The sequence below is a fragment of the Pinus tabuliformis genome, chromosome 2_2 (assembly GCF_031772625.1).
Source record: "Pinus tabuliformis cultivar Carrire ecotype Pingquan chromosome 2_2, CPIR1, whole genome shotgun sequence".
NCBI lineage: Eukaryota > Viridiplantae > Streptophyta > Pinopsida > Pinales > Pinaceae > Pinus > Pinus tabuliformis.
The window spans coordinates 1,060,395,240-1,060,419,852 of record NC_142300.1 but is presented as its reverse complement, the minus strand read 5'-3'; the positions used below and the strand labels follow the sequence as shown (position 1 = coordinate 1,060,419,852).

At 37.0% G+C, this 24,613-nt stretch overlaps 1 protein-coding gene across 4 annotated transcripts in view; it reads left to right on the top strand.

Moving 5' to 3' along the window:
• Window positions 1-24,613, top strand: part of LOC149197041 (putative UPF0481 protein At3g02645) — an 85,303-nt gene that overhangs the window by 37,322 nt on the left and 23,368 nt on the right. For 3 of the 4 annotated variants that reach the window (XM_089403830.1, XM_089403828.1, XM_089403829.1), the window contains exon 4: window positions 15,768-17,611. The exons of the other annotated variant lie outside the window; for it this stretch is intronic. In XM_089403830.1, the coding sequence (XP_089259956.1) occupies window positions 15,864-17,267 (1,404 nt within the window). In that variant the 5' untranslated portion in view covers window positions 15,768-15,863 and the 3' untranslated portion in view covers window positions 17,268-17,611. Of the gene's footprint in view, window positions 1-15,767; window positions 17,612-24,613 lie in introns of those variants that run through there. 4 annotated transcript variants of the gene reach the window in all.

Below are 24,613 nucleotides of genomic sequence, written 5' to 3'. Positions count from 1 at the left end.
TCGATTATACCAGTTATAAGATAAGAATGTCTCCTGTGAGATAGCTATTTTTTATGGAGCTTTATCTCACGAAGCTATGCTCTGCATCCTTTCTTTATGCAAGTTCGGAAACGGCTAATCCTACGAGTTTAAAGGGTTAGACCTACAGGTTTAAAGGGAGGACCTAAAAATTTAAAAAATAAATAGTCGTCCCTTGCTTGCACTCCAAAAGGTTGCATGCCCCCAGGTATAAAGTACAATTTCAAGGCTGCCCCTACTTATCCGTCAAAACATTTGTTTTAAAGGGTGAGGCTTACCTCTTTCAGGTTACCCAAAGATTGTTTCGTTAACTTCTTCAAACAAAAACATTTCCTCGGCACTGTCTACCGAAATAGACAAGGGTGAATGACTCTTGTCAAACACGTAACTTTGACAAAAGAATCCTATTCCAGAACAACCCCTCTTCCTCTATGGACGGGGTACGGACTAGTCATATTCTCTCGCGGAAATTCTATCTTATACCCAAGGTTTTCTCTGCCCAAAGCAGACCAGGATGCATGCCCCCTGGGTTCCAGTCCCATCTTTCCGAATCACTCGCACTCATCGGGAAGAAGGACTGGGGGTGGAGACATTTCTTGATTGAATAGACCATTCAGGGTCGGTATTTGACTATTTGCTATGCGAGATCCCGGAAATGAAAGTTGGTCTACGAGCTTGACCATTCTTCCTTCGTGTGGAAAACACATTACTCTAAAGAGTGAGGAGACTATCGCTCCCATGCAATATATATAGTCTCGTCCAAGGAGTAGGTTATAATCCAAGGGTCCTTGAATGACCATCACGTTCATTTGAACGGTCTTCCCTTTCAATGTTATAGGCACATTGGGGAGGATCCCTAATGGTCGACTGGTTCCTTTATCAAAACCCGAGAGATTTCTTATCTCAGGCAAAAGCGCCGGGGAACCCAGTGCTTTCCAAGCAATAGAGGAAAGGATACTCACAGATGCCCCTTCATCAATGATAGTGCCAGCCATTATCATTCTGTATATTTGGACTATGATTCTGAATGGTATACTGGCTGGCAACCGGGGTCTGCCTAGTTGATTCCAATCAAAGGATACAACCAGGTTGCTTGGTGGTGGGACCGAATATACGGCCGGATATGACCCTGACGATGTTCCTTCCTGCGATAAAGGAATGGGCACATTGCCCTGATGCTCATCAGAGTCTGTTGATGAAAAGAATCTGGATGGTGTCATCCTTGTTCTCTTTAGTGAGGGTGTCATTTGAAGATGAGTCTTCAGTGACGGTGTCATTTGAAGATGAAACTTCTGAAGGGAGATCCGGGTCAACTGCCGTTTCGACCTTTGGACTTCCGTCCGGTCTGGATTCAGTAGGTTCATTTTCAGTGACTGATGCTTCAGGCGACCACTTGAGCGGGCCAACTGTATTCTCAACCAACGAAGGACTTGGCACGAGTTTTTTGTATCCAGGAGGAAGTCTCAACGGTGAAACCGGACGATCTTCCAAAACTCTCTTCGCTTCGTCTAAGAAGTGACAACGGTGGATGGCGTGATCGCCTTCACACAGTCTGCAGGGAGATCTTACTCCCCCTCTTTGTCTTGAACCTTCACTTTCGCTGGTTGACGGTAAGCATTCAACATGGCTATCAGAGGTTGATGCTCCCGAATTGTGCAAACGAGGGGACCAATCCCTTAGTATCCGGGGAATACAGGGACAATCTCTATGGAAGTGGTCTCCTCTACATATGACACATGGCGATTTAGGCCCGGTCTGTGCTGTGTGTGGATTTTTGTCAGATGTCTTTTGCTTGCCCCCAGTCACCTTCGGCTCCTTCTTCTTCTTCTCTCTCTTCTTCTTCTCCTTCTTCTTCTCCTTCTTCTCCATGGGAGCTTGGTTTTTGCCGGCTCTACCTTGCGAAGACGAGGGATTAGAGGAAGAGTTATAGGAAGTAGAAGGCTGGTGGGCAGCTCTAGACTGATCTAACTGTTGACTCAACTGTTCAGGAACCATGGTGTTCTGAACTACATTGGTTGAGAATAGCCAAATTGGCAGGCCAATTGTCAGTCCTGGAAGCGACAATGTGGCCATGTGGGGCGCACCAACTTCTCCCCAAGAGGAGAAAGGACTAGGATTTCCATCATGGGGAATTCCTTAGTTGGGGCGTTCCATGTTCTCAATCTACAGATCAACGCAAGAATAAGAGGTGATTATGTTCCGTTTAAAATAAATTTTATAACGACGCTTTAGACACAACTTGCTTTTTCACTTTTTAAGAGTCGAGAAAAAGGTAACGATGACTCTAGTCTCCTTCGATGTTTTAACGAGCCCGAAGTGACAAATGCTCAGATGGACTTTTTCAGTTATAGAGTTTGAAAAAGGCCAAAAGAAACTGCTCTGGAGATCTAGGCAGAGGGTGTGCCAAACCTTTCGCGAAACCACAGAATACGTTTTACGGTACGGGTGGTCGATCTTCGTGAATGCTGTGTTCACTGCATCGCGATCAGTAGGGCGGCCGACACGGCTTCCTAAGGATAAAGGCTTTGTTCCTATAGGGGTCTCCCAATATATACGCGACGGTACGTGGGAGCACAAGTCCGTATTGATACTTATCGCTTCACCGTGGAGGAATCACCCAACCACTCAACGCTAAGATATCACGTTTAACGATGCCGGAACACGTCTCTAGCTTAGACCTCTATGTGTTTGCGTTATGTTTCAAAGCGTTGTTATGTAAATTCAATTCATTTTAAGTTGATCTTGTTTAGCAGTTTGCCTTTATGGATCACCACGAGATGTATAATACAACTTCATAAATGCAGTCTAAGATGATAAGCAAGCTTTTCAATCTTTCAACTTTGAAAATCTTAACTACTGAGGGAAAAGAAAGACATCATCTTTTCACACAGATCATAGAGCACACACTAATGCACTTTTCCCTAAATCAACATGCAAGTTGTCAAAATGCACATGCACAATGCAGGTATTTCTTTTCTCTTTCTTAATGTTGATGTATTACAAAAAGAAAGCTGTTGTATAATTTTGAATTCAATTTCAAGTGAAAGCAAACAACCTTTGTCCAAAATCAAAAGACACCTTAAGATTTACTTGTTTCAACACTAGAAATACATAAATTCAAACCATATGACGAAAGCAAAAGCTCAATCAGCTATGAACAGCAAACAAACTAACTCTTAAGATCAATACGACACTTATCACAGGTCTAGATCTAAGAGGCCACAGCAAGACTAGTTCACTTTTCGTTATGGGAATTGCAAATGATGTAAGAAATACACAAAGAACAATCATAGTTTCTTTATACAACAGAGGCGGAATAGTGGTAAGGAAAGTTGGTTTCAGATAGGTACATTGACTGACAACAGGCTGCAAAAACAAGGATGAAAACAGGGCAATGAACAGCAGGGAACCCCAGTAGCACAAGGCAAAACTGGTTCAGCGTAGGTAGTACATTGTCAGTTTGACATTCAGCGCAGGTAGCCCCTTCGGGACCTGCGATGAAATGCAGACTGCCTTCACAGTGCCTGCAATGAAGAGAGAAACTCTCGTTTCTCTTGGTTTCCGGGTCACAGATTGCTCAAAAATTCACAGTTTTTGGCCAAATCAGAAGCTATCAATCAAGTACAGACTAAAGGGTAATTAGGAGGATGAAAAGCTATCACTAAGAGCTGTTTAGAGTCCTTGTGGATCAGCTCTTCAAATCATAAACATGCCCAGAAACTGAGCCAGAGTAGCTGCCCTCTACTTTGCATTTGAAAGATCCAAATGCAGTTTGATTCGGTACTCCCTGTGTTTATGAAATGAGTAGCAAAAACACAAACAACCAACAAGATACGATCCCCAGCGGAGTCGCCAATTTGTTGTCGGGAAAAGTATCCAATACGGAATGACCCTATCCCACTCTAAGGGTGATAGTACCTCAGCAACAACCGAAGCAAATCTATCTAAGATTTCTTCTTTATGAAAGTAAAATAGGATAGAAAGGGATCCACTAACCGATGTCTTTCGCTAATGATTGATCCAATCTTCTCTCTTTGCTGCTTGCTCCCAGCTCCTTGCTCTTTTACTGGCCCAGCTACACCAAGATCCTGCAAAATGGCAAGAGGAGGAAACTACAAGAAGCATACATTCATAATTGATTCAAGGATTAGAATAAATCAAATATACAAGTATAACAATACACCATTGAGACACATGCATATAGAAGAATCACAAATGCTTTATTAATGGAAGAAGTAAAGTTCAGGAAGTGATACAACCATAAGAGGCCCAATCCAGCATCACCTCCCAGTAGAAAGAAATCTCCTCTTCACCTCCTTCAAAGCAAATCACCCAATAGTTCTATACTCAAACCAACAGCACTTCCTTACATTCACAAGATTCCAACCTCCTTAGACCTCATGAGAGAGCTCTATATATAGGAGTTTTGGAGAAAGGATGAGTCAGCTTGAGAGCTGACTAGTGTCCTCTCCCACTTCAGTTATTCTTCAGTTCTTGAGTCCACTTGGAGGTTCTTGCTTCCACTTGGAGATCTAGACCCTCTTACTCATCACCAGGCGAATTCCTTGATCCAAGTGTCATTCTGGAAGCTTCCTGGGCGCTGACACCTTGAGGAATGACTGTGCCATTTGTCCAAGTACGCTCAGCGCAGGTGGCCTTCTTTGCAGTTGAAATTCAGCGCAGGTACAGAGTGGAGCACTTGACATTCAGCGCAGATGCTCAGTGGAGCAGTTGACATGATCCAGAATTTGCTTGTTTTTGAGTGTTTTCAGGTGGAGAACTGATCTTCAGTGCTGTGGTTTGCTGACCTTGTTCCTCTAGGGGTAGGAACAACATGTTTAGGGACTTTGGATCCCTTAGATTATGGACATTTCATGCTTCATGCTGTAAGGCACAAAAATGTCTATAACAGAGGAGTAAGAGGAGGAGAAGCGGTATGGGATGTAGAAGGCGAACCAACTGTAGATGGGGGATGAGTAACTATAGGAGAAATAGCTATAAAAGGAGGATTTGACTGTTCATGCGCCGTGATAGAAGATCCAATATGACCAGAGATACTTTCAACAAAATCAGCGAGGGTAGTAGCGTGAACACGTGTCTGGAGACTTCTCAAGATGAAATTTTCAACCAATTTATTATGCCTCTCAAATTCAATAGCTGCTGCAAAATCGGGATTAGGAACTAGAGTATCAAGTGCACTTTCAAATTTGGTTTTGAACAATGACAACTCAAAACTCTCGTCGAAATCAATATCTTCGAGATACTCAAAAATAGTTGGGCATGAACGAGATTTAAATATTCGACCAGAATTGGAAGCCAGTTTGAAAATCAAGGAACAAATAACCAATCATCCTATAAAAACTCTTAACTTAATCATCCGAAAGTTCAGAGTTTATAAACACACTGGGGTTAAAATGCAGATTGCCATGTTACATTCACTAGCTCACGGAGGTCGACTGAAGCAGCGTTTATCTACTTACGCTGATGTAAAACAAGAGCGTTTTCGAAGGCTACCTGGCGTATCTTCAGACTCCGTCTAAGCTTATGAATTAAACACATCAATGAGCAAACAATCAATTTGTTCTCCCCAGTATGGTCGCCAGTATGTTAGCGCTTGAAATTTCACCTCAAGCTGAGAAAGGTAAACCTCAAGGCAACATCAAACCATTCAGCCCCGTAGCTAGCCCTACGGGGCAGGAGAAGGCTCTCTCCGGTCTATCTCGGTAAAATCTTCAATAGATGAGATGACCAACAGGGTAACACTGATATTAGGCTAGTAAACTGATTAAAGAGTTTGATTTGGAGTTTTTTGGGGTTTTTGGTGGAAAATTGAGGAAAGTGCAATTTTGGGTGCGGGGATTGGACACAGTTTCTGTAGGGGGTTCCTTGGGGCGAGGTAGGAGACAGTATTGATGCCTTTAGTTGAGATGGATGATCAGGAATGAAAAAGGAGGTGCTAAAGAGAGCAAACAATGACTTTGAATTCTCTTTAGACAGTAGAAAACATAGAAATTAAACAAAATTAAAAGCAGAGCATGGCAGGCATGAATTCATACTTTAGCACTTCATTTGTTTAATATGCAGAAGTAAAGAAAGGAGATGAATCACATAAACACACTTACAAGTACATTAAGAAACACACCATCAAGACATGAGTCAACAAGAATCCCAAAGAGGACTATAAAACCCTGGTCTTCCTTAGCCAAAAATTGCAGAGATACAATGAATAATACAATGAAAGCTTCTCCCTCAAGAGTCCAACCATGAAAATGAGCAAGAAAGTACATAATATAGATGATCTAACCTCTTTCCCTGCCTCCATGGGTCGAGCTCACTATCCTAGGAGCTGTTTCAACCACTTCTAAACTAAGCACTACAATCTAGGCAGTCAAAACAACTTGCCTCTATAAGCTAGGAAACCAATCCATTCATTAAATATTTACCCTTTACATGAATGAATCTTCTAGAAGTGTTAAACAAGAGTAAAAGTGTCTTAGAGTTACAATAATTACATCAAAGATAATCATCTTCCACCCCAAAAAGTCAAACTGGGTCAAAACTGCGTTTTCCTGGCTGTACAATGCAATCTGGCAAAAACTGCCTGACGGGTCGCGCGCCCCTGCCTGACGGGTCGCGCGCCTTTGGAGCCACTTTTGGGGCACTTTCAGGTGTCAAATTGGGCAAGAGTAGGCTTGTTGGAAAGGTCTGTGAGTCTACTTTCCAACCCAACTGGAATTTTTGAAATTGGAGGTCATTTGCCCTGTCTAAACTTAATTCTCCCAAGACTGGTTTCTGCAACTCAAAAAAGGGCCAGAAAGTCATTTTTTGGTAGTTTTTTGACCTTTTGGGGGACCAAAACTGCACAAAATCTCAAGTCCATCCATGGGCATATGTAACTTTGCATGAAAAATCTAGAAATGTTGAGTTTTCGCCAAAAGGAGTTGCCATGATGAAGGGTCGCGCGCGGGGTGAGACCCGTTAATGGGAAAAACCTGCAAATTGCCTGAAAATGTCAAAATTCACCCAAAATTCTCAAATTTTTTTGGGATTTGTGCTGTGGCTGGGCTAATTAGTGCCTTGATCTTTGAGGGAAGCCTCAGCCAAGATACGGAGTGGATTGGTCCTCTTTTTCCGTTTAAGGGCCTCGGACAACCGCCTTTGAAACATTTTCATCTTGGCCTTGCACACATGCATTCTTGCCCAGTAATGATTCTTCATGTTTCTCAGCAATTTCTTCTCTTGGTTGGCCTTAGCCAACAGCCTCTCTAAGTGTGCATTCTCCTGGATGAGCATGGACTCTCGGTCAGCGGGTAAAGGATCACCGGGTCTTCTTCGGTTCAAGACTCGGTCACTACGAATCCTCCATAACTCATCAAGTGCTTGCTCATCTTCTAGCTGTTTGTTGCGCTACTCAAGGTAAGTGATGGTCCATTGTGCTCCCTCTAATATCCTCTGCAAGGTATCATTTTCAGCTCTGAGATGCTGAATGACCTCCTTTGCCTCTTGGCTAGGAGAACTGGCCTCAAGGTCAACAAACTCAATATCGGGAACTCCTGATGGACCCTCATCAATCATGGGCTGTTTTCCCCTCTCTGGTACCTGTGCTGGTGAAGAAAGCGAGGCCCCTTCCACCTGATGTGGAGATAACACTCGCTGAGCCGATGATGAAGGCGAGACCCCTTCCACCTGCTGTGGAGATAGTACTCGCCTAGCTGCTGCAAATAAGGCCCTCGGGCCTTTCTGATAAGTGAGCTGAGGTGAGGAACTAACATGTCGAGTGACCGGAATATCAGGCTGCTGAGATGGTCCTCCCTCCTCCTGAATGACCTCAGGATGTGGCTGGGGTGGTGCTGTGAAAAACTCACGGGAAATGAACTCCTCCCATGAGATGCCCTGCTGAGCCAACTGATGCAAGACTACGAGTTGAATCAAACCATAATGACATAGGCTCCTGTACTGCTGGGCTGGGCTCTTCCTCTGGGAAAATCTGCCCTCACAGGTGAAATAAAGCATAATGAGTCTCATCATGGGGGCATACTGACTCTGGAGGAACCTGAAAGGAAACACACCTGCCAAATGTCTCATGAATGGTGGCCGGACAAAAGGCTCAAAGTGAACTATATCCAGTACCTTGCGCTTGTTCCAAATCTCCCCGACATTTGGAATCCCTGTAGCTTGTGCAATGATCTCGGGTGTGAAAATGAACTCCACCCCGGCAAGGTTAACATGTCCCTCATGCAAGTGCAAGACAAAGAGGCGGGCCAACTCTTGGTGATGCTGAATCCGAGAGATCCTCTCACAAAACTCATAACAGGACATGTACTGAAAGCAAGAAACTGCCAAAGGACAAGCTTGTAGACCTGCCAAAGAAGTAGGCTCCTCTCTCCTGTGATGGCCACCTTTTCCACCTCTATGTGGCCTCCTCTGTACCTCAATCTCTGGAGATGATGAATGGTCATCACTCTGCTCATATGTTTCGGTTTCTGACATGTTTGAGGAGCAGAGTGGACAAAATGTACTACTGTTTCTGCCTTTAAAAATGTTGAATTCTATGTTGTTTCAAGGGGACAATGACATGAGGGAAATGTTAGGGGAGGGACCTTTTTACAAGGAATTGGGAATATATGAATAACAGGGAATTTAGGGAATACATTGCAAACAAAAATTTGCATATATACAGGCATACATGTACATAACAAGGATATAGGGAATCATTTACAAAATCACTGCATATAGAAATACATGTATAAACAGTGAACATAAGGGAATACATGTATGTAACAAGGGGACATTTGGAAACTTATTTACAAACACTTTCACATATTCACCAAGAAATTTTTATGTTTATAACATGCATATGGTGAAGCAAGAGTAGGGTTTGAGTTTTTGATGCTTTGGGAGGGGGTAGGGTTTGTGTTTTTGGTGATTAGGGAAAGGGGAGGGTTTGCAATTATTTACAACATAGCATGGGGAAAATGGATATGAATGCAAATATGAGTAAAAAGGGAAGGAGGGAAACAATTTACAAAGGGAAATACCTTGAAACAACACAAACCCTAGCACATTTAAACATTAACAATGCAACCATTTGAAATTTCATCCACTTGCACAATTTAACTTTTGAACACAAGCATGAGGGCCATCAATCATAACCAACCACCAAACTGAAGTGTAGAGGGCCTACCTTGAACAAATTCGATGACTTGGAGGAAGATTGAGCGAATTTGAAAGGAGATTGCAGAGAACAGGTTGACGGGTCACGCGCCATGCCCAACGGGTCGCGCGTGCCTGACGGGTCGCGCCCGTTCAAAATTACACTGTAGAAAACGCGCTGACGGGTCGCGCACACCTGACGGGTCGTGCGCCTGGCCTGACGGGTCGCGCGCCTGTCCTGAGCCCGAATTCGACCAGTTTTTGCCCAAAACGCTTGGATAGCTGCTCACTCTCTCTCAACCATGCTTTGGATGCACAATGAGACTAATAGGAGGGAAATTGAACTTTTATAAACTCCATTTGAAAAAATTTAATGCTCAAACCCACTTTCTAAAGTTTATCTTTGACACTTTATTAAAACTGACTTTTTGGCTTCCTTTATCCTGAAATTGACTCTTTTAGTGCTTTGACTTGATTCTTTTTGCAGGGAGATCATCTGAGGGACTTTGGCAAGGGGACCAGGGTTACTGCTGCCCTTTGAAGTCTTTTTGGAATTTCATCATTTTTACAAAAATTTAAAATGACCTTGGCTTTAAAAACAGAGTTTTTAAATCCAAGGTGAAAATGAATTGTACAAGATAAAAATATCGAAGAAACATGTTTACAATCCTCCCTCTGGCTTGCTGAGCACTCATGGACTTTCAGAGACCTGACCTTGCAGAGATAAATTACCAAAACCCTAGACCTAGGACTTTGACCTTAAGACAAAACAAGACAAGCTTGAAAGAGCTTAATGACTGATATGACCTGATCCAGCAAAGCCAAGAGGGGTATAAATAGACCAGCTCCTCCATCAGGGTTATGGCATGCCTAACGGGATGCAAAACTTGACACTGATGAGACACATACCTATGCAAATGCAAAGAGCTTTGATCGCTGATGGAGGGCTTCAAGACCGACACTAACAGAACCCGCTTACCGCTTGAAGCCCTTCCAATATCCTGTTGGTTTTAATGTTGGACCCGCCTTCTGACGGAACAAGCGATTTCCGTACGATTTTATGCTTTCCTCGTGACCGAGCGCTTGGGGGATTTCCTTCATTGAGGGGGACGCGCTGCAATATGTGATTAGCACTTTAGCGCTAATCGTGTATCAGAAACTACCAAGTTGTTTTTGGATTTGACCTCCCTTTCGTCAATTTGTGCCAGCGCTCGGTCACCATGGGCCAACGGTCTGCGCGCTTTAACCAAGGGTCCTCGTTGTTACACGCTGTCCACAAATTGCCACTGTTTTAGAGGTTATTTCTGATAAGCTCGACATCCATAAGACTTCGAAATTTTGGCATGAATTTTACATAGTTCAGGAAACTTTTAAGAATGTTTAAGGATCCAATTCGGATCATTCCATATTTCCAGGTTTGATGAATTCCATTTTTAAACCCTTCCTTAGAAAGTTTGTGTTAGTAATTTTTGATGATATACTAATCTACAACAAGTCTTGGAAGGATCATGTTCAACATGTTGACAAGGTGCTCAGACTATTGGGAGAGAAACAATTATATGCAAAAACCTCCAAATTTTTCTTTGGAATATAAGAGGTCAAATATTTGGGTCATATTGTATCTCATGGGGGTGTTAAGGTAGACCTTAAAAAAATTAAAACCATTAAGGAAGGAAAATCCCCACAACCATAAAGCATCTTCGAGGATTTCTCGGGTTGACAGTGTATTATCGCAAGTTTGTGAAGAATTGTGGGAGAATAGCAACACCTCTAACATCATCACTGAAGAAAGATGCATTTTATTAGACTCCAGAAGCAACGAAGACCTGTGAACATCTTAAATGTGTAATGTGCCAAGCACTGGTCTTAGCTACGCCATACTTCACATTTTATTTTTTTTTATTGTGGAATGTGATGCCTCATGAAATGGAATTGGTGTTTCTGAAGGAAGGCTTATTACTTTTTAAAGTCATCCAATCAAAGGAAAGTATTTACACAAACCTATTTATGAGAATGAAATGTTGGAAATACTATATGCACTAAAGAAATGATGACCTTACCTAATGGGAAGACACTTCAAGGTAAAAGCAGATCATGATAGTCTTAAATCATTTTTGGAACAAAGATTATCTTTAGAAGAGAAACAAAAATGGCTGAAAAATATGTTGGGTTATGACTTTGAAATCATCTACAAAAAAGGGAAGCAAAATTTTGTTGCAGGTGCACTCTCAAAAAAAGATGAGGATGTGGAAACATTGCTTTGTGTCATTTTTATTATCCAACATGAGTGGATAATTGAATCAAGCGATGAACGAAAGAATGATGAAGAGGTGTGGTCACTTATTCAAAAGTTAGAGCAAGATCCCAATACATCTAATACATTTAACTAGAAAAATGATTCATTATTGTACAAAGATGGCTTATATCTTTGTAAGAATTCCCAACTCAAACAAAATATTTTTTGGAATTGCACACCTCTCCCTTAGGAGGGCACTTGGGATTTTTAGAAACTTACCATAGGGTCAAGAAGGAATTTTTTTGGGATGGCCATAAATATGATATTCCGAAGTTTATGGCAGAACATTTGCTTTGCCAACACAATAAATTTGAGACAATTAAGACCCCAAGTTTGTGACAACCTTTAGCCATTCGAAGTCAACGTTGGGAGGTCTCAGTGGATTTTATCACAAATTTACCTGAGTCTAAAAGAAAGAGTGTCATCATGGTGGTAGTTGATAGGATTACCAAGTATGCACACTTTTGTGCATTGTATCATCCTTTTAAATCCATTACAGTTGTTACTGCATTTATTAAAACAATTCAAAATCTTCATGGAAACCCAAAGATTAAAGTAAGTGAGAGAGATCCCATTTTCACTGGAAATTTTTGGACAGAATTATTTTCTTCTCTTGGTACTCAATTAGCTCATATCTCATCTTATCATCCTTAATCTGATGGGAAAACCAAGATAGTGAACAAATGTTTGGAAGTATATATTTGTTGTTTTGTATCTGATAAACGAACACAATGGGTCAAGTGGTTACCTCTAGCTGAATGGTTTTATAACACTTCCTTCCATACTGCAGAAAAAATGACCCCATTTATGGCCCTTTATAGATATCATCCACTGTCCATCACATCACATTTAAGAGAAAATTCAAGGGGTTCAAGCAGTGGAAGGTCACATCAAGCATCAACAACAAGTTCTCAATCTCTTAAATGATAATCTCAATGTGGCACGTAATCGAATGAAACAACAGGCATATCAACATCGCAGTGAAAGAAGTTTTGATGTAGGTGACTGAGTATTTTTAAAACTACAACCATACAAACAAATTTCTCTCAAAAAAAGTTAAGACAGAGAATAAATTATCACCCAAGTATTGCAGTCCTTACAAGGTGTTCAAAATATTGGTACTATGGCATACAAATTGGAGTTACCTACATCTTCTTAAGTACACTCAGTTTTCCATGTTTCATGCTTAAAGAAGGTTATCAGTACAAGCTTCTAGTTTAATGAGTGTTGCGAGAACTTGAGAAAGAAGGAAAAATCATATTTGAGTCTGAAGCAGTCACGGAAATAAGAACCTGATAGCTATGTAATTGATCAATTTCAGAGTATCTCACTAAGTAGAACTTACTCATTGAAGATTCCACATGGGAGGATGAGAATTTTATACAGAGGCATCCCGAACTGCTCAAGCATTGAGGACAACACTTTTTTGAAGGAGAGAGGCATGTTAGGTTCCTATATTACTAGTGTAGAGTCCTTATTGTTATTGGTGTGCCCATGTAGCCCCCATATTATTTTTATGGTGCCCCATAGAAGCCCATTATTGTTATTGTTGTGCCCTTACATTATTATTGTTATGTAGGCTCTGATTATATTTTGACCCCTTAGACTCCTATATATACAAAGAAGGTCTTGTCATTTGTATCATCAAAGAATTGTTCATTTATGTAATGTAAATGAGGTTTCCCCCTCGAAGAGGATATTTTTTAAGTCGTTGATCTACCTTTTTGTGATGGTTTCATAAGAGAATTATGAACCAAAAGAAATAATATGAACCTAAGGGATTAATACTAAAAACCGAAGGAATTATTAACCCAAGGGAATAATATTAAACCCTAGGGATTAATATTATAAACCCAAGGTATATAAACCCTAAGAAAAGTATTATAAACCCTAAAATAAACATGGTTGATCATGGTTGACAATGATTTATTTCGATTTTGAGACAATCCTTGTCACAATGCAACGTTAGATCATGGTTGACCATGGTTAACCATCTTTATTTTAAGGTTTATATACTTTGGGTTTATAATATTAATTCCTTTGGGTTTATAATCTCTTAGATTTAATACTACAAATCCAAGGAACTATAAACGCTAGGTAATAATATTAAACCCTAAGATTAATATTAATTACAAAGCCTATAAATAATATTATACCCTAGGAATATCAACCCTTAGATTAATAAACTCAAGGAATTAATATTATAAACCCAAGAGAATAATAAACCTAAAAAATCAATACTGAAACCCCAAAAAATAATAAACCTAAATTACATAAACCCTAAGATATTAAATACCATCACTCTTAATAAAAATCCTCATTCTTAATAAAATCTAACCATCTATATAAAAAATACAAACAAATATAATCCAACCATCTATATATACCACATAGGATTAAATACTACTTAGTAGCATAGGCATCTTCATGCCAAAAGCGTACTATGGGTCAATCTATCTAGCTATGTATTGGACTTATTCCATGTATATAACACGTACAAACAAATATAATTCAACAATTTATATATACCACTTAGATTTAAATGCTACTTAGTAGCATAGCCATCTATAGCCATCTTCATGCCAAAAACATATTGATAGTCAATCTATCTAGCTATGCATTGTGCAATTGAAAAGAACATACACTAATAGTCACAGTGATGGCATGTCACTCTACAACGATCCACAAAAGCAAAAGCGATGTCCAACAAAAACAAGAGAGAAACGATGGCACGAAAACACCGACACCACCTTATTTTTTCATTTCTAGTGATGGTTAAGCTCTCCACATTGGCCACGTTTACCTTGCTCTGAAGTAAGGCAATAAGTCTTCAATCATTGTATTGGGCTTTCAGCAATTGAACATACATCCACATATAATTTCATAATTATTGAAAGATGATGGCCATTGGTTTATATGAATCTTGAATATATCTACCTCATATATTTTCATGAAGATATGGATCTTGCTATGAAGATGAGGCGGTTGGTGAAGCAACATTATATTTTCATGAAGATATGGATCTTGCGATGAAGATGAGGCGGTTGGCGAAGCAACATTTCTGAAAGTGTATTGAAGGGTTGAACATTTTTAATTTCTCCCCTCATGATGTTCTCAGAATTTCCATTATATTTTTCCATAAACGGGGAAACTTATCAAGATTGAAATTTGAGTTTATTATTGTATATAATAATTAAAAAAACGATTTTATTTTTTATAAAATATTATTATTTTTCATAAAAAATAATAATTATAATTTTGAATTTAATAAAATAATTGTTTTTTATAAATATAAATAAAATAAAAAATGTTTTGTGAAATATTTAAAATAAATATTATTCATTTGTTAATTAAATTCTTATTCTTTAATATGGTTGTTTGTTTTTGCTGATCAAGAGTTCAAACTCTAGACCACCCTTCATTTGGTTTAACATCTAAGAAATGGAGAGAAATGCTTTAAGATTTCTCACTCTTTTATTCTAACTCACAAAAAATTATTTAGTATAAATTTATATAATTTAAATATTAAAAAAAAATAATAATTTATTTTATTATAAAAGTAATAAATTATGAAAGGCAACATTTCTATTGAATCACATAATTCTATGCTCATTCAATTGGATTTGTTTAGATGATAAATTAATATGATTAATAAATATTTGTATTAATTTATTTTATTATAAAAAAATCATTTATGTATAGTAAAATGTTAAATTAATTAGATAATTTGATGTTTATAGGATTGGTTTTTATTTTTTTTAAATGACTATCTTAAAATTTATATTTTGATTGATTTGTTATATTACAAAATTAATTAATTATATATTTTCATAATTAATCACTTAATATTTAATTAAGTATTTTAATTGATTTTATAAGAACATTTTACTAAATTTTCCATTTTATTTGTAAAAATAATAAATCAATCTTTATTAAAACAGTTATATATATTCCGTCAATGAATTACGTAGTTTGAAAGTTATGTATATTCCACCAATGAATTATATAGGTTGATAATAAATTATAAAATATAACAAATCAATCAAAATATAAATTTTAAGATAGTCATTTTTAAAAAATAAAAACCAATCCTATAAACATCAAATTATATAATTAATTTAACATTTTACTCTACATAAATTATTGTTTTTATAACACATAATTTGTTTTTCATTGAGTGAAGTGTGATTTGATTTCATTGAGTTCTAGAAGTTGGATTATTAAGTTTTGAATTTTTTTAAAGATTTATATGGTGAATTTTATCCACTAATATAATTCAGAATTGCGGCCCACGATGCAGAGAGCCTGATGCTGAACCAGATTCCAAGAGTGATGATAGAAGGATGTCGCAGTAGAACTAACTGATACAATTACCTTACGCTACATAATCAAGAAAATGGTCAGCGAAAAGGAATGGACTGATTATATTCGAGATGATCCCCGTTGTCCCCATCTTCGTAACAGGCCACCGTCCGATGTGTCAATATTCAGGGTTCCCAAGTTCCTGAAAGACACAAAAAGGGAAGCATATGTCCCCCAAAGAGTTTCGTTGGGTCCATATCATCACGGAAGTGCAGCGCTTCCTTCAATGGGTCATCACAAAGGAAGAGCCCTCCGTAGAATGATGAAGAGATTCAATAATCATAAGAACCTGCCAGTTGATCCAAATGATATGGATTTCGCCGATCGTGCAATGGAGGAGATACTCCAGCTGGAGAAGGAAATCAGGGACAGCTACGAAGAAAACATCAATTGCAATGGAGAGGAACTCTCTCGGATGCTGTGTTTGGACGGCTGCTTCGTTATAGAAGTATTAAGAACTTGGGCTGGGGATAAGGAGGCGGATGAGTGCTATGAGCCTATTTTTGGTAACGACAAGCTTTGCTATGCTGCAAAAGATGTATTGAACGACATTTTGATTCTTGAAAATCAAGTACCTTTCATCGTTCTCCTAAAGCTACTACAATTGGAGCTCAACTCGGCCGTTGATGTCCGAGAGAACCTTTTCTATCTGGCGGCAGGTATATCGAGTTTCCTCATCCCTTTCAAAAATACAAATTTGGATATACATGAGCAACGGTACTGTCATCATCATCATCTTTTGGATTTCTTGCACACCGTAATTGCATCTCCAGCTTCCAATGAGGGTGAGCGCGTAGATGAAGGTAAGTGTTGTATCTCCATTCACGGTTGCAGTAATAAGTGCATTAGGATGCTCCAAGGCAAAAGCAGAGCACGGAATGACGCCCAAATAATCCCTCACGCAGTAGAATTAAGAAACGCTGGGATCAAATTTTCAGCACTCCAGGGAGGCTGCATCAAGCAGATTAAGTTTGACGAGAACAGCGCCACAATTTTCCTTCCTCCTATCTCTATCATGGATCGCACAGGGGGAGTATTGCGTAACTTGATTGCTTATGAGATGTGCAAGCCATCTGAAATACATTACGTCAGTTTTTACGTGGGTCTCATGACCGACTTGATCGACACTGAACAAGACGTGGCCTTGATGAGAAGAATGGGCGTCGTTAAAAACTGGTTGGGGAGTGACAAGGAGGTTGCCGACCTTTTCAAGGGTCTAGGTGAGAAAGTCACCGTGAGAAGGAAAGACGACTTCGACAACCTGACAGAAAAGGTGAATGCGCACTACAATAATAAAATCAAAGTCCAGATTGGGAAGCTTGTGCAGGTTCATTTTTCATCGCCGTGGAATGCTTTAGCTTTGACTGCCGCAACTGTCATACTTTTGCTCACCGTGCTGCAAACGATCTTCACAATTATATCGGTATATAAGAAGTAGACTCTCTTCTCCCCTAACCTGACATCCCCTCCCCTCTCTTTTACCATCCAAAAAAATAATAAGTGTAAATGATGTGTACTCGGTTGTAATAGCCAGGATTGAACTTTGGATGATGTTGCCTCACAGTTTAGTTGGTTTAAGTGATGTGTACCGAGTATAGGATCGGAGAGGGAGTTTCGTATGGGAGATATTAACTTCTATTAGCTTTGTCCAGTAGATATTAAGTGATGTGTTAGTGTAATTTCTATGTGAAATGAAATGTTGTTTGGGTAGGAGGTTGTAAATTAGTTTCTAGTTTTAAATGTGGTTGAAAAATTATTTTAATTTTTTGTGTGGTTGAGATATATTTCAACTATCTAGGTATCAAATTAAGATAGTGAATTGATCTCAAAGCCTTACTTATTGTATATATGAAATATTGTCTATTGAATTATATAACTTTATTGCAAATTTTATTTTAGTGTAACTTTCTTATAAAGAGCCCAAAAGTATGTGAGAAATGTAACCTCCTAGATATGTAAAATTTAGAGTAATATAAGTATGTGGATATATTTTTGTCTTTGTAAGTGTGTTGTCAACGGCCATCTCTAAACGATCAGGCATTATCGGTCAAATCCGACATTATCTTTCAAACTCACGAGTTCTTCATTTTCAAGTGGTAGGAAATGGTGCATATAATTTCGATGGAGACCCTGCTCGAAATTTGCATGAACATTGTGTGGAATACATGATAAAGATTTCCGGTAATGTGACCTGTATGTTTAACTGTCTGAGCTATGTTAAGTCCGATGAAAATATCTTAATATCTTATTGCAAAATTTGTTGTGGATTCTTCCGTTATTCTAAGTAGCCTACGAACAGGAAAGTGCCTGGGGAAGATAGCTAATAAGAAGCTGGAATCTAAGTAGTTTTGCTTCGTAGCTGGGAATATAACATTATATCATGTGGGCAACCATGCACAGTCAAGGTGCAGCCAATGTGTTTTGCAACGTGTAGATATTTTTTATCTTTGGATGTCTCCAACACTGAAACACGAGTCTGAAAATTTCATGCTATTTCCTAAATTTAAAAAAGTTTTGAACTGTAAATTGAAAACTACAGTCTCGATTAGAAAGGTACAATAACATTAACTCATTAAACCAAAATTGCAAGTAAAAAGTTCTTTGGATAAGGCCTTTCACTAAATTATGAAAGTACGGTCTAAGAATCAGTCTAAGAATATAATAGCAATGTCAGCGGTAATTCCTCAACTTTCCCACTCTCGTCAGTCTGAAGTCTTATCTGATCCCTCTCGCTCGATCGCTTCAATGCCTATAATTTGAGAGATAACAGGAAAGCGTTCTGTCGAATTCGAGGATGTGACACAAATAATGACTCTCTTCGCCGGGGTGTTAGCGGGTTAGGTAGCTGTAAGGTTTTTGATATTCGGTGGAAGGCAGACTGAAACTCTGCCCCAACCAAGTGAAACCAAGGCTAACGGTCTGGAAGAGTTCACGACCTGATCTATGGAGGTGTTAACCCTCGGAGGACGGCTCAGAATGTCCCTTATGAAAAGGAGCGAACCGATGGTTTTTCAAGCAACAGGCGTGGATTATTAATCCGTGAACGTAATATTTAGTGAACCGAATCGAAACCGAATTTTCGAATTAATTCGCAAATCGAATCGAACTAACGAATTTTCTAATTTTTTTCGACAGTACCGCCGAATTTGGTAATTAGGAGTAAAACCCAAAAATACTATCTCAATTATATTAGTAAATGGAATTTCTTTTAAAGTGGATTTTCTTAATTAAGATTTTGAGTAAGTATTAAAGTATACATATTAAATTTTTTTATTATTTTGAGTAAGTATTAAGTATTCAATTATACAGATTAACATTTTGTATTATACTAAATAATAGACTTTGTTACTATACTTTATAAATTAGACGTGAGTTTGGTTTGAAAAATAAATAATGATAATATAAGCGTATATTTTTAAACATTGTTTGTACACACTTAATATACCATTTCATTGTGACCATAAAATACTTAATAATGTGGAATTTATGTGATTCATTGTAATATATTATTTCTTGAAAATTCACTTTATATTAATGTCATAATTTGTGGTGCAAGTGGGTGAATGAATCAATACAAAAATTCTTAAAACTTACTATTTTACTTGCTATTTTAAATATAAAACTATATAATTTTATCTGCAATATTTATAATTGAAACCGTTTTAAAAGAGTTTTTGTTGTTTTCAAAGTTATAATTGTATATTTAAATTATTTAAAATATTGGAATAACAAATATACTGTACTGCCGAATTTTTCCCGTATTAAATTTTAAATAACCAAATTTTTTCGGTACCGAATCAAATTCGAATTCGAACTTGGTAACTATGGTCTGATTCCCTGCGTCTATTCTCATATCACCTCATGTCACCGATGCCTGTGAACCGAGGTCGATAAGTAACTTGGTAAGAATGAGAGATGTGAAAGCTCTCGCAGTGAGATTCATTGAGGTGGTCCTTTTTTTTCTCAGTTATCTATAACTTATTTCATAAATGTATGATTCCTTTTTGTCGCAATGCTTACATATACAGTTACTTGATGTATTGGAAATTATATAGAGTATAATTAATAAATGTTGATGAATATTCAAAACCATATGGTGTATGTGAGTTCATGTTGTAATATCAGCTCACGTAAATTTAATTTGTAGACTGTTCGTCTATTATTCAAAACTATATTGGGTTTACGTGAGTTTATTTGTAATAATTTGTAGACTGCTGGTCTATTATTCAAAATTATATCGGGTTTGTGAGTTTATATTGTAATACTGTATTGGGTTTATGTGAGTTTATGTTGTAATAATTTGTAGAATGCTGGTTTATTATTCAAAATTATGTTGGTTTTATGTGAGTTTATATTGTAATATGATTTTAGTAGATTTAATCTGTAGATTGTTTGTTTATAAAATTAGGGAGTATAATGGTGTGCAATGTATTTTTGGTAGATGTAGTATGTAAATAGAATGGGTAGTTGTCAAGGAAGATATTTCTGGTGGTTGGGAGGGTTTAATGATGACTTTTTCACCTAGGTTCCAGTTTCATGAAGCGATATGTCTCATGTATAGACTATGATGTATGTACTCAGCTTCTTCTAGGGTTTTACACCCCTTTTTTAAAAAATAAAATGGATAGTAGTTTATTTATTATAAATATGATATTGTTTGAGTACCATGGTGAGTAATGTATTTAGATAGATGGAGTATGTAAATAGAATGGTTATTAGTTCAGTAATTACAAATATGAAATTGATTCAATAGTCTTTAAGGAATCAAGTGGAAGTACAACTCAATATAGAAGGTTGTGATGGAGGTCAATATACAAAATTTAAAAAGGATAAAGAAATTGATGAAAACTCAAGTACTCCCAAAAAGAGTGTGTTGAAAATATTAACTTTGATCTCTCTTCTACTTAAAATATAAAATTACTCATCATAAATGTGTTAGTTTGGTTTGTTTTTAAAACTTGATATTCCTCATCTAAAAATGTGTTGGTTAGTATAATCTTTATGTGATTTTTATTAAAATATTATTAATTACTCAATATTGTTTAGCTGAAATAGTTAATTAATCTTGAAACCTACTTTATTATATAAATATGTAATTTTATATATAATAATATTATATATAAAATAATTTTTATATATCAAAATATTCTCTTTTTATAATTATTTAAGTAATATGTATTTTATTAACTATAATAATTAATAAACTTGTATGATGATGTATCTTTATATTTCAAATACTATTTGCATTCTATATATATTTATATTTCAAATACTATTGGCATTTTATAACTATTTATTTAGTATTCTTAATTATTATTGATCATTTTTAAACATTAGGAATCACTCTTGAAAAACTTTTTAAGAACACATTAATAGCATTATATACTTGTAGTTGTAACATTTTTTTAATACAAATCACCAATACCAAAAATATTTTAGTTTTTCTCTGAAAAAATTATTAAAAAATACAAATATTTTAGTTTTGTTAATAAATTTAAAAAAAATATACCATCTTCAAAAAAATAACTTTATATCTATATAACATAAATTATAATAAAAAATTCAAAAACAACATATGGAAAAAAAAACTACAACATAATTGTCAATATCTCATTGAAATTTTATATTCATATCACATAAATCATATTTAAAATAAATAAAAACCCTCATCCAACAGGGATAATAATAGTGTTGAACTCTTGACTTCAAAGGGACTATGATGCCTCTCTGTGAGAGAGACAACGAAAGGGATTATGAGTTCTTACTCTAAGAAGCACGAGAGAGTTAAACTTGTGACCTTTTTTATATTAAAGAAAAAGATTCCTGATTGGCTATAAACTAGTTGATCTAACCATCAAAGCTAAATTCATCTCCTCGCACTAAAAAAAATAATGGTGAAAAAAGTTGTAATAAGAAATTTGTGGACACATGTTATAGACATTTTTGTGCCTCGCAGCATGGAGCATGAAATGTCGATAATTACAGGGATCCAAAGTCCCTAAACATGTTGTTCTTACCCCTAGATGAACAAGGTCAGCAAACCACAGCACTTCCTATCAATTCTCCACCTGAAAATACTCAAAAACAGGCAATTTTAAGTTCATGTCAACTGCTCCACTGAGCATCTGCGCTGAATGTCAACTGTCCCACTCTGTACCTGCGTTGAATGTCAAAAGAGCTGAAGGCTACCTGCGCTGGGCGAGATTGGCCAAGTGGCACAGTCATTCTGCAAGGTGTCAAATGCCCAGGAAGCTTCCAGAAGACACTTGGATAAGCAAATTCGCCCTATGATGAGTAAGAGGTACTTGATCTCCGTGTGGAAGCAAGGATCTCCAAGTGGACTCAATAACTGAAGTTTAACTGAAGAGAGAGAGGACACAAGGCAGCTTCATGCCAGTCTCAAGCTGACTCATCCTTTCTCCATTTACCCTATATATAGAGCTCTCTTATGAGGTCTAGGGAAGCTGGAATTTTGTGCAAAGTAAGGAAGTGCTGTTGGTTTACAGTTAGAGCTATTGGGTGATTGCTTTTAAGGAGGAGAAGAGGAGATTTCTTGCTGCTGGGAGGTGCTGCTGGATTGGAGCCTTTATGGTTGTAACCCTCTCAGAACCTTTTTCTTCTATCAATAAAGCTTTTGAGGTTCTTCTATATACTTGTATTGCAATGATGTATTGTTCATATTTGTATATTTGATTTGTTCTAATCCATAGATCAGTTATGAGTACATGCTTCTTGTAGTTTCCCTTTCTTGTGTCTTTGCAGGATCTTTGTGTAGCTGGGCCGGCAAAGGAGCAAGGAGCTGGGAGCAAGCGGCAAAGAGAGAAGGCGGGATCGACAATAGCGAAAGACATCGGTTGGTCAATCTTTTCTCCTTCTCTGTACTTTCATAAAGAAGAAACATCAAAGCTTTACTTTCTGTTGTTGCTAAGGAACTATCACCCTTAGAGTAGGGATAGGGTCATTCCGAGTCGGATACTTTTCCCCGCAACAACACACTCTCCCATGAAACATGAAAGGGCATATGTTCTTAAAATTATATACATGTTACTTTTAAACTTATATACATGTTACTTTTAAACTGGCCTAAGTTCATTTTAAACAACCACATCAACCTACTACGTCATCTACCCATTAATCAACGTTCACCTCTTAGTTTATATAATAATAATAATGCCACTACAAGTCCCAAGAGGTAAATTTCATAATAGAGAAAGGCAAGTTTACTTTTAAAGTAGCCTGAGTTCGTTTTAAACAACCACATCAACCTACTATGTCATCTACCAACTAATCAATTAAAAATCAACTTGCACCTCTTAGTTTATAATAATAATAATGCAACTACAAGTCCCAAGAGGTAAATTTCATAATAGAGAAAGGCAAGTTTAAGAGTAGAGGAGACTTTAGATGTCATAACAACAAGAATGAAGAAGGATGGTCTTATTGTCATTTTATCTTTCCCCATCGTAGAAATATTTTCTTTCTTGTTCTTTCAAATTTGAGGTAGGTTTTTATACCCAATATGATGTTTATAGTTATTAAATTTTATAAATTGAAAAAGGAAACATTTTAATTTGAAGTAGGTTTGTATACCAACTATGATGTTTATACTTACTAAATTTTATAAATTGAAAAAGGAAATAAAAAATGTTTATAATTTCATAAATATTATCTTTAAATTCTATTGACATGGAACATGTATATTTGTTTGAACGAGATTTTTTATCTAGAAGATAAATTAAAAAAAAATATTTGTAAAAAAAAAATATCATAACACGACTTAGTCTTAGATGTTAAGAAGGAAAAAAATGGCAGCTATGTACCATAGCTAATATTATCATCAATTTTGAAACAATATTATATTTTTTAACTAACCTTAAACCTCAAAATAATTTAGTCCAATCTTTTCTATATCTTGACCCAAATGTTAGGCTTCCTACATAGATTGAGGTTAAAAAAAATACAACGATAAGAGTAAATAAATACCTAAGTACATACTTACTTTGCACGTTAACCATCTATTTTCCATCATATAAATATGCACTTAAAGTTGCAAGAACAATTCCTAAATGGTTTTTTATCAATATTATACTCAACCCCTTGTCCTTGTATTATTCCAACCTATTATCTTACCTACTAGAATATCTCTAATGCTTCTTTTACATTATTTAAAAACTTCTTTCACAAGGATAAATCACTTTTCTATCTAAAAAATTACATTAATTATGGTTCCAAATTGACTTTTTCCATTTTTCATTATTTCTTTACAAGGGGGTGTTGTAGTTCAAAAAGTAAGGAAGAAAGTTTAAAAGCTAGATATGAAAATGAAAATATAATAAACAACAAACTTGTCTCTTGTTTTATTACCCAGGAAGGCGTTTTCTTTCCTAGACTTAGGTGAGCAAACATTGTTCATTCTGACCAATCAAAAGCATCTATTTTCGTCTCTCCCTCCAATTAAAAATTGACATTTTTCTCAAGCACCCAGGGCTAGTAGTGACATCTGAAACACTCGGAACTGAAAGCATTCCATTTCTAGTACTTCGTCATAGTTACCTAGGTTGGCGATCTCCTTCGTCACCTACGCGCATTCTGGAGAATGTTGACTCTCAAGGCAGAGTCTCAAAGCGGATACTTCGGCTTGCAAGCTCTCCCTTAGAAACTTGTCACTCTGAATGGAACGTCATTGAATTTGAAGCGGGTGTGGTGGTGTAGTAGTGCCACGAATGCACCAATATCGAACCCTAAAACTAATTTTCCAAGATGGATGGGTTGTATAAGGCCTAC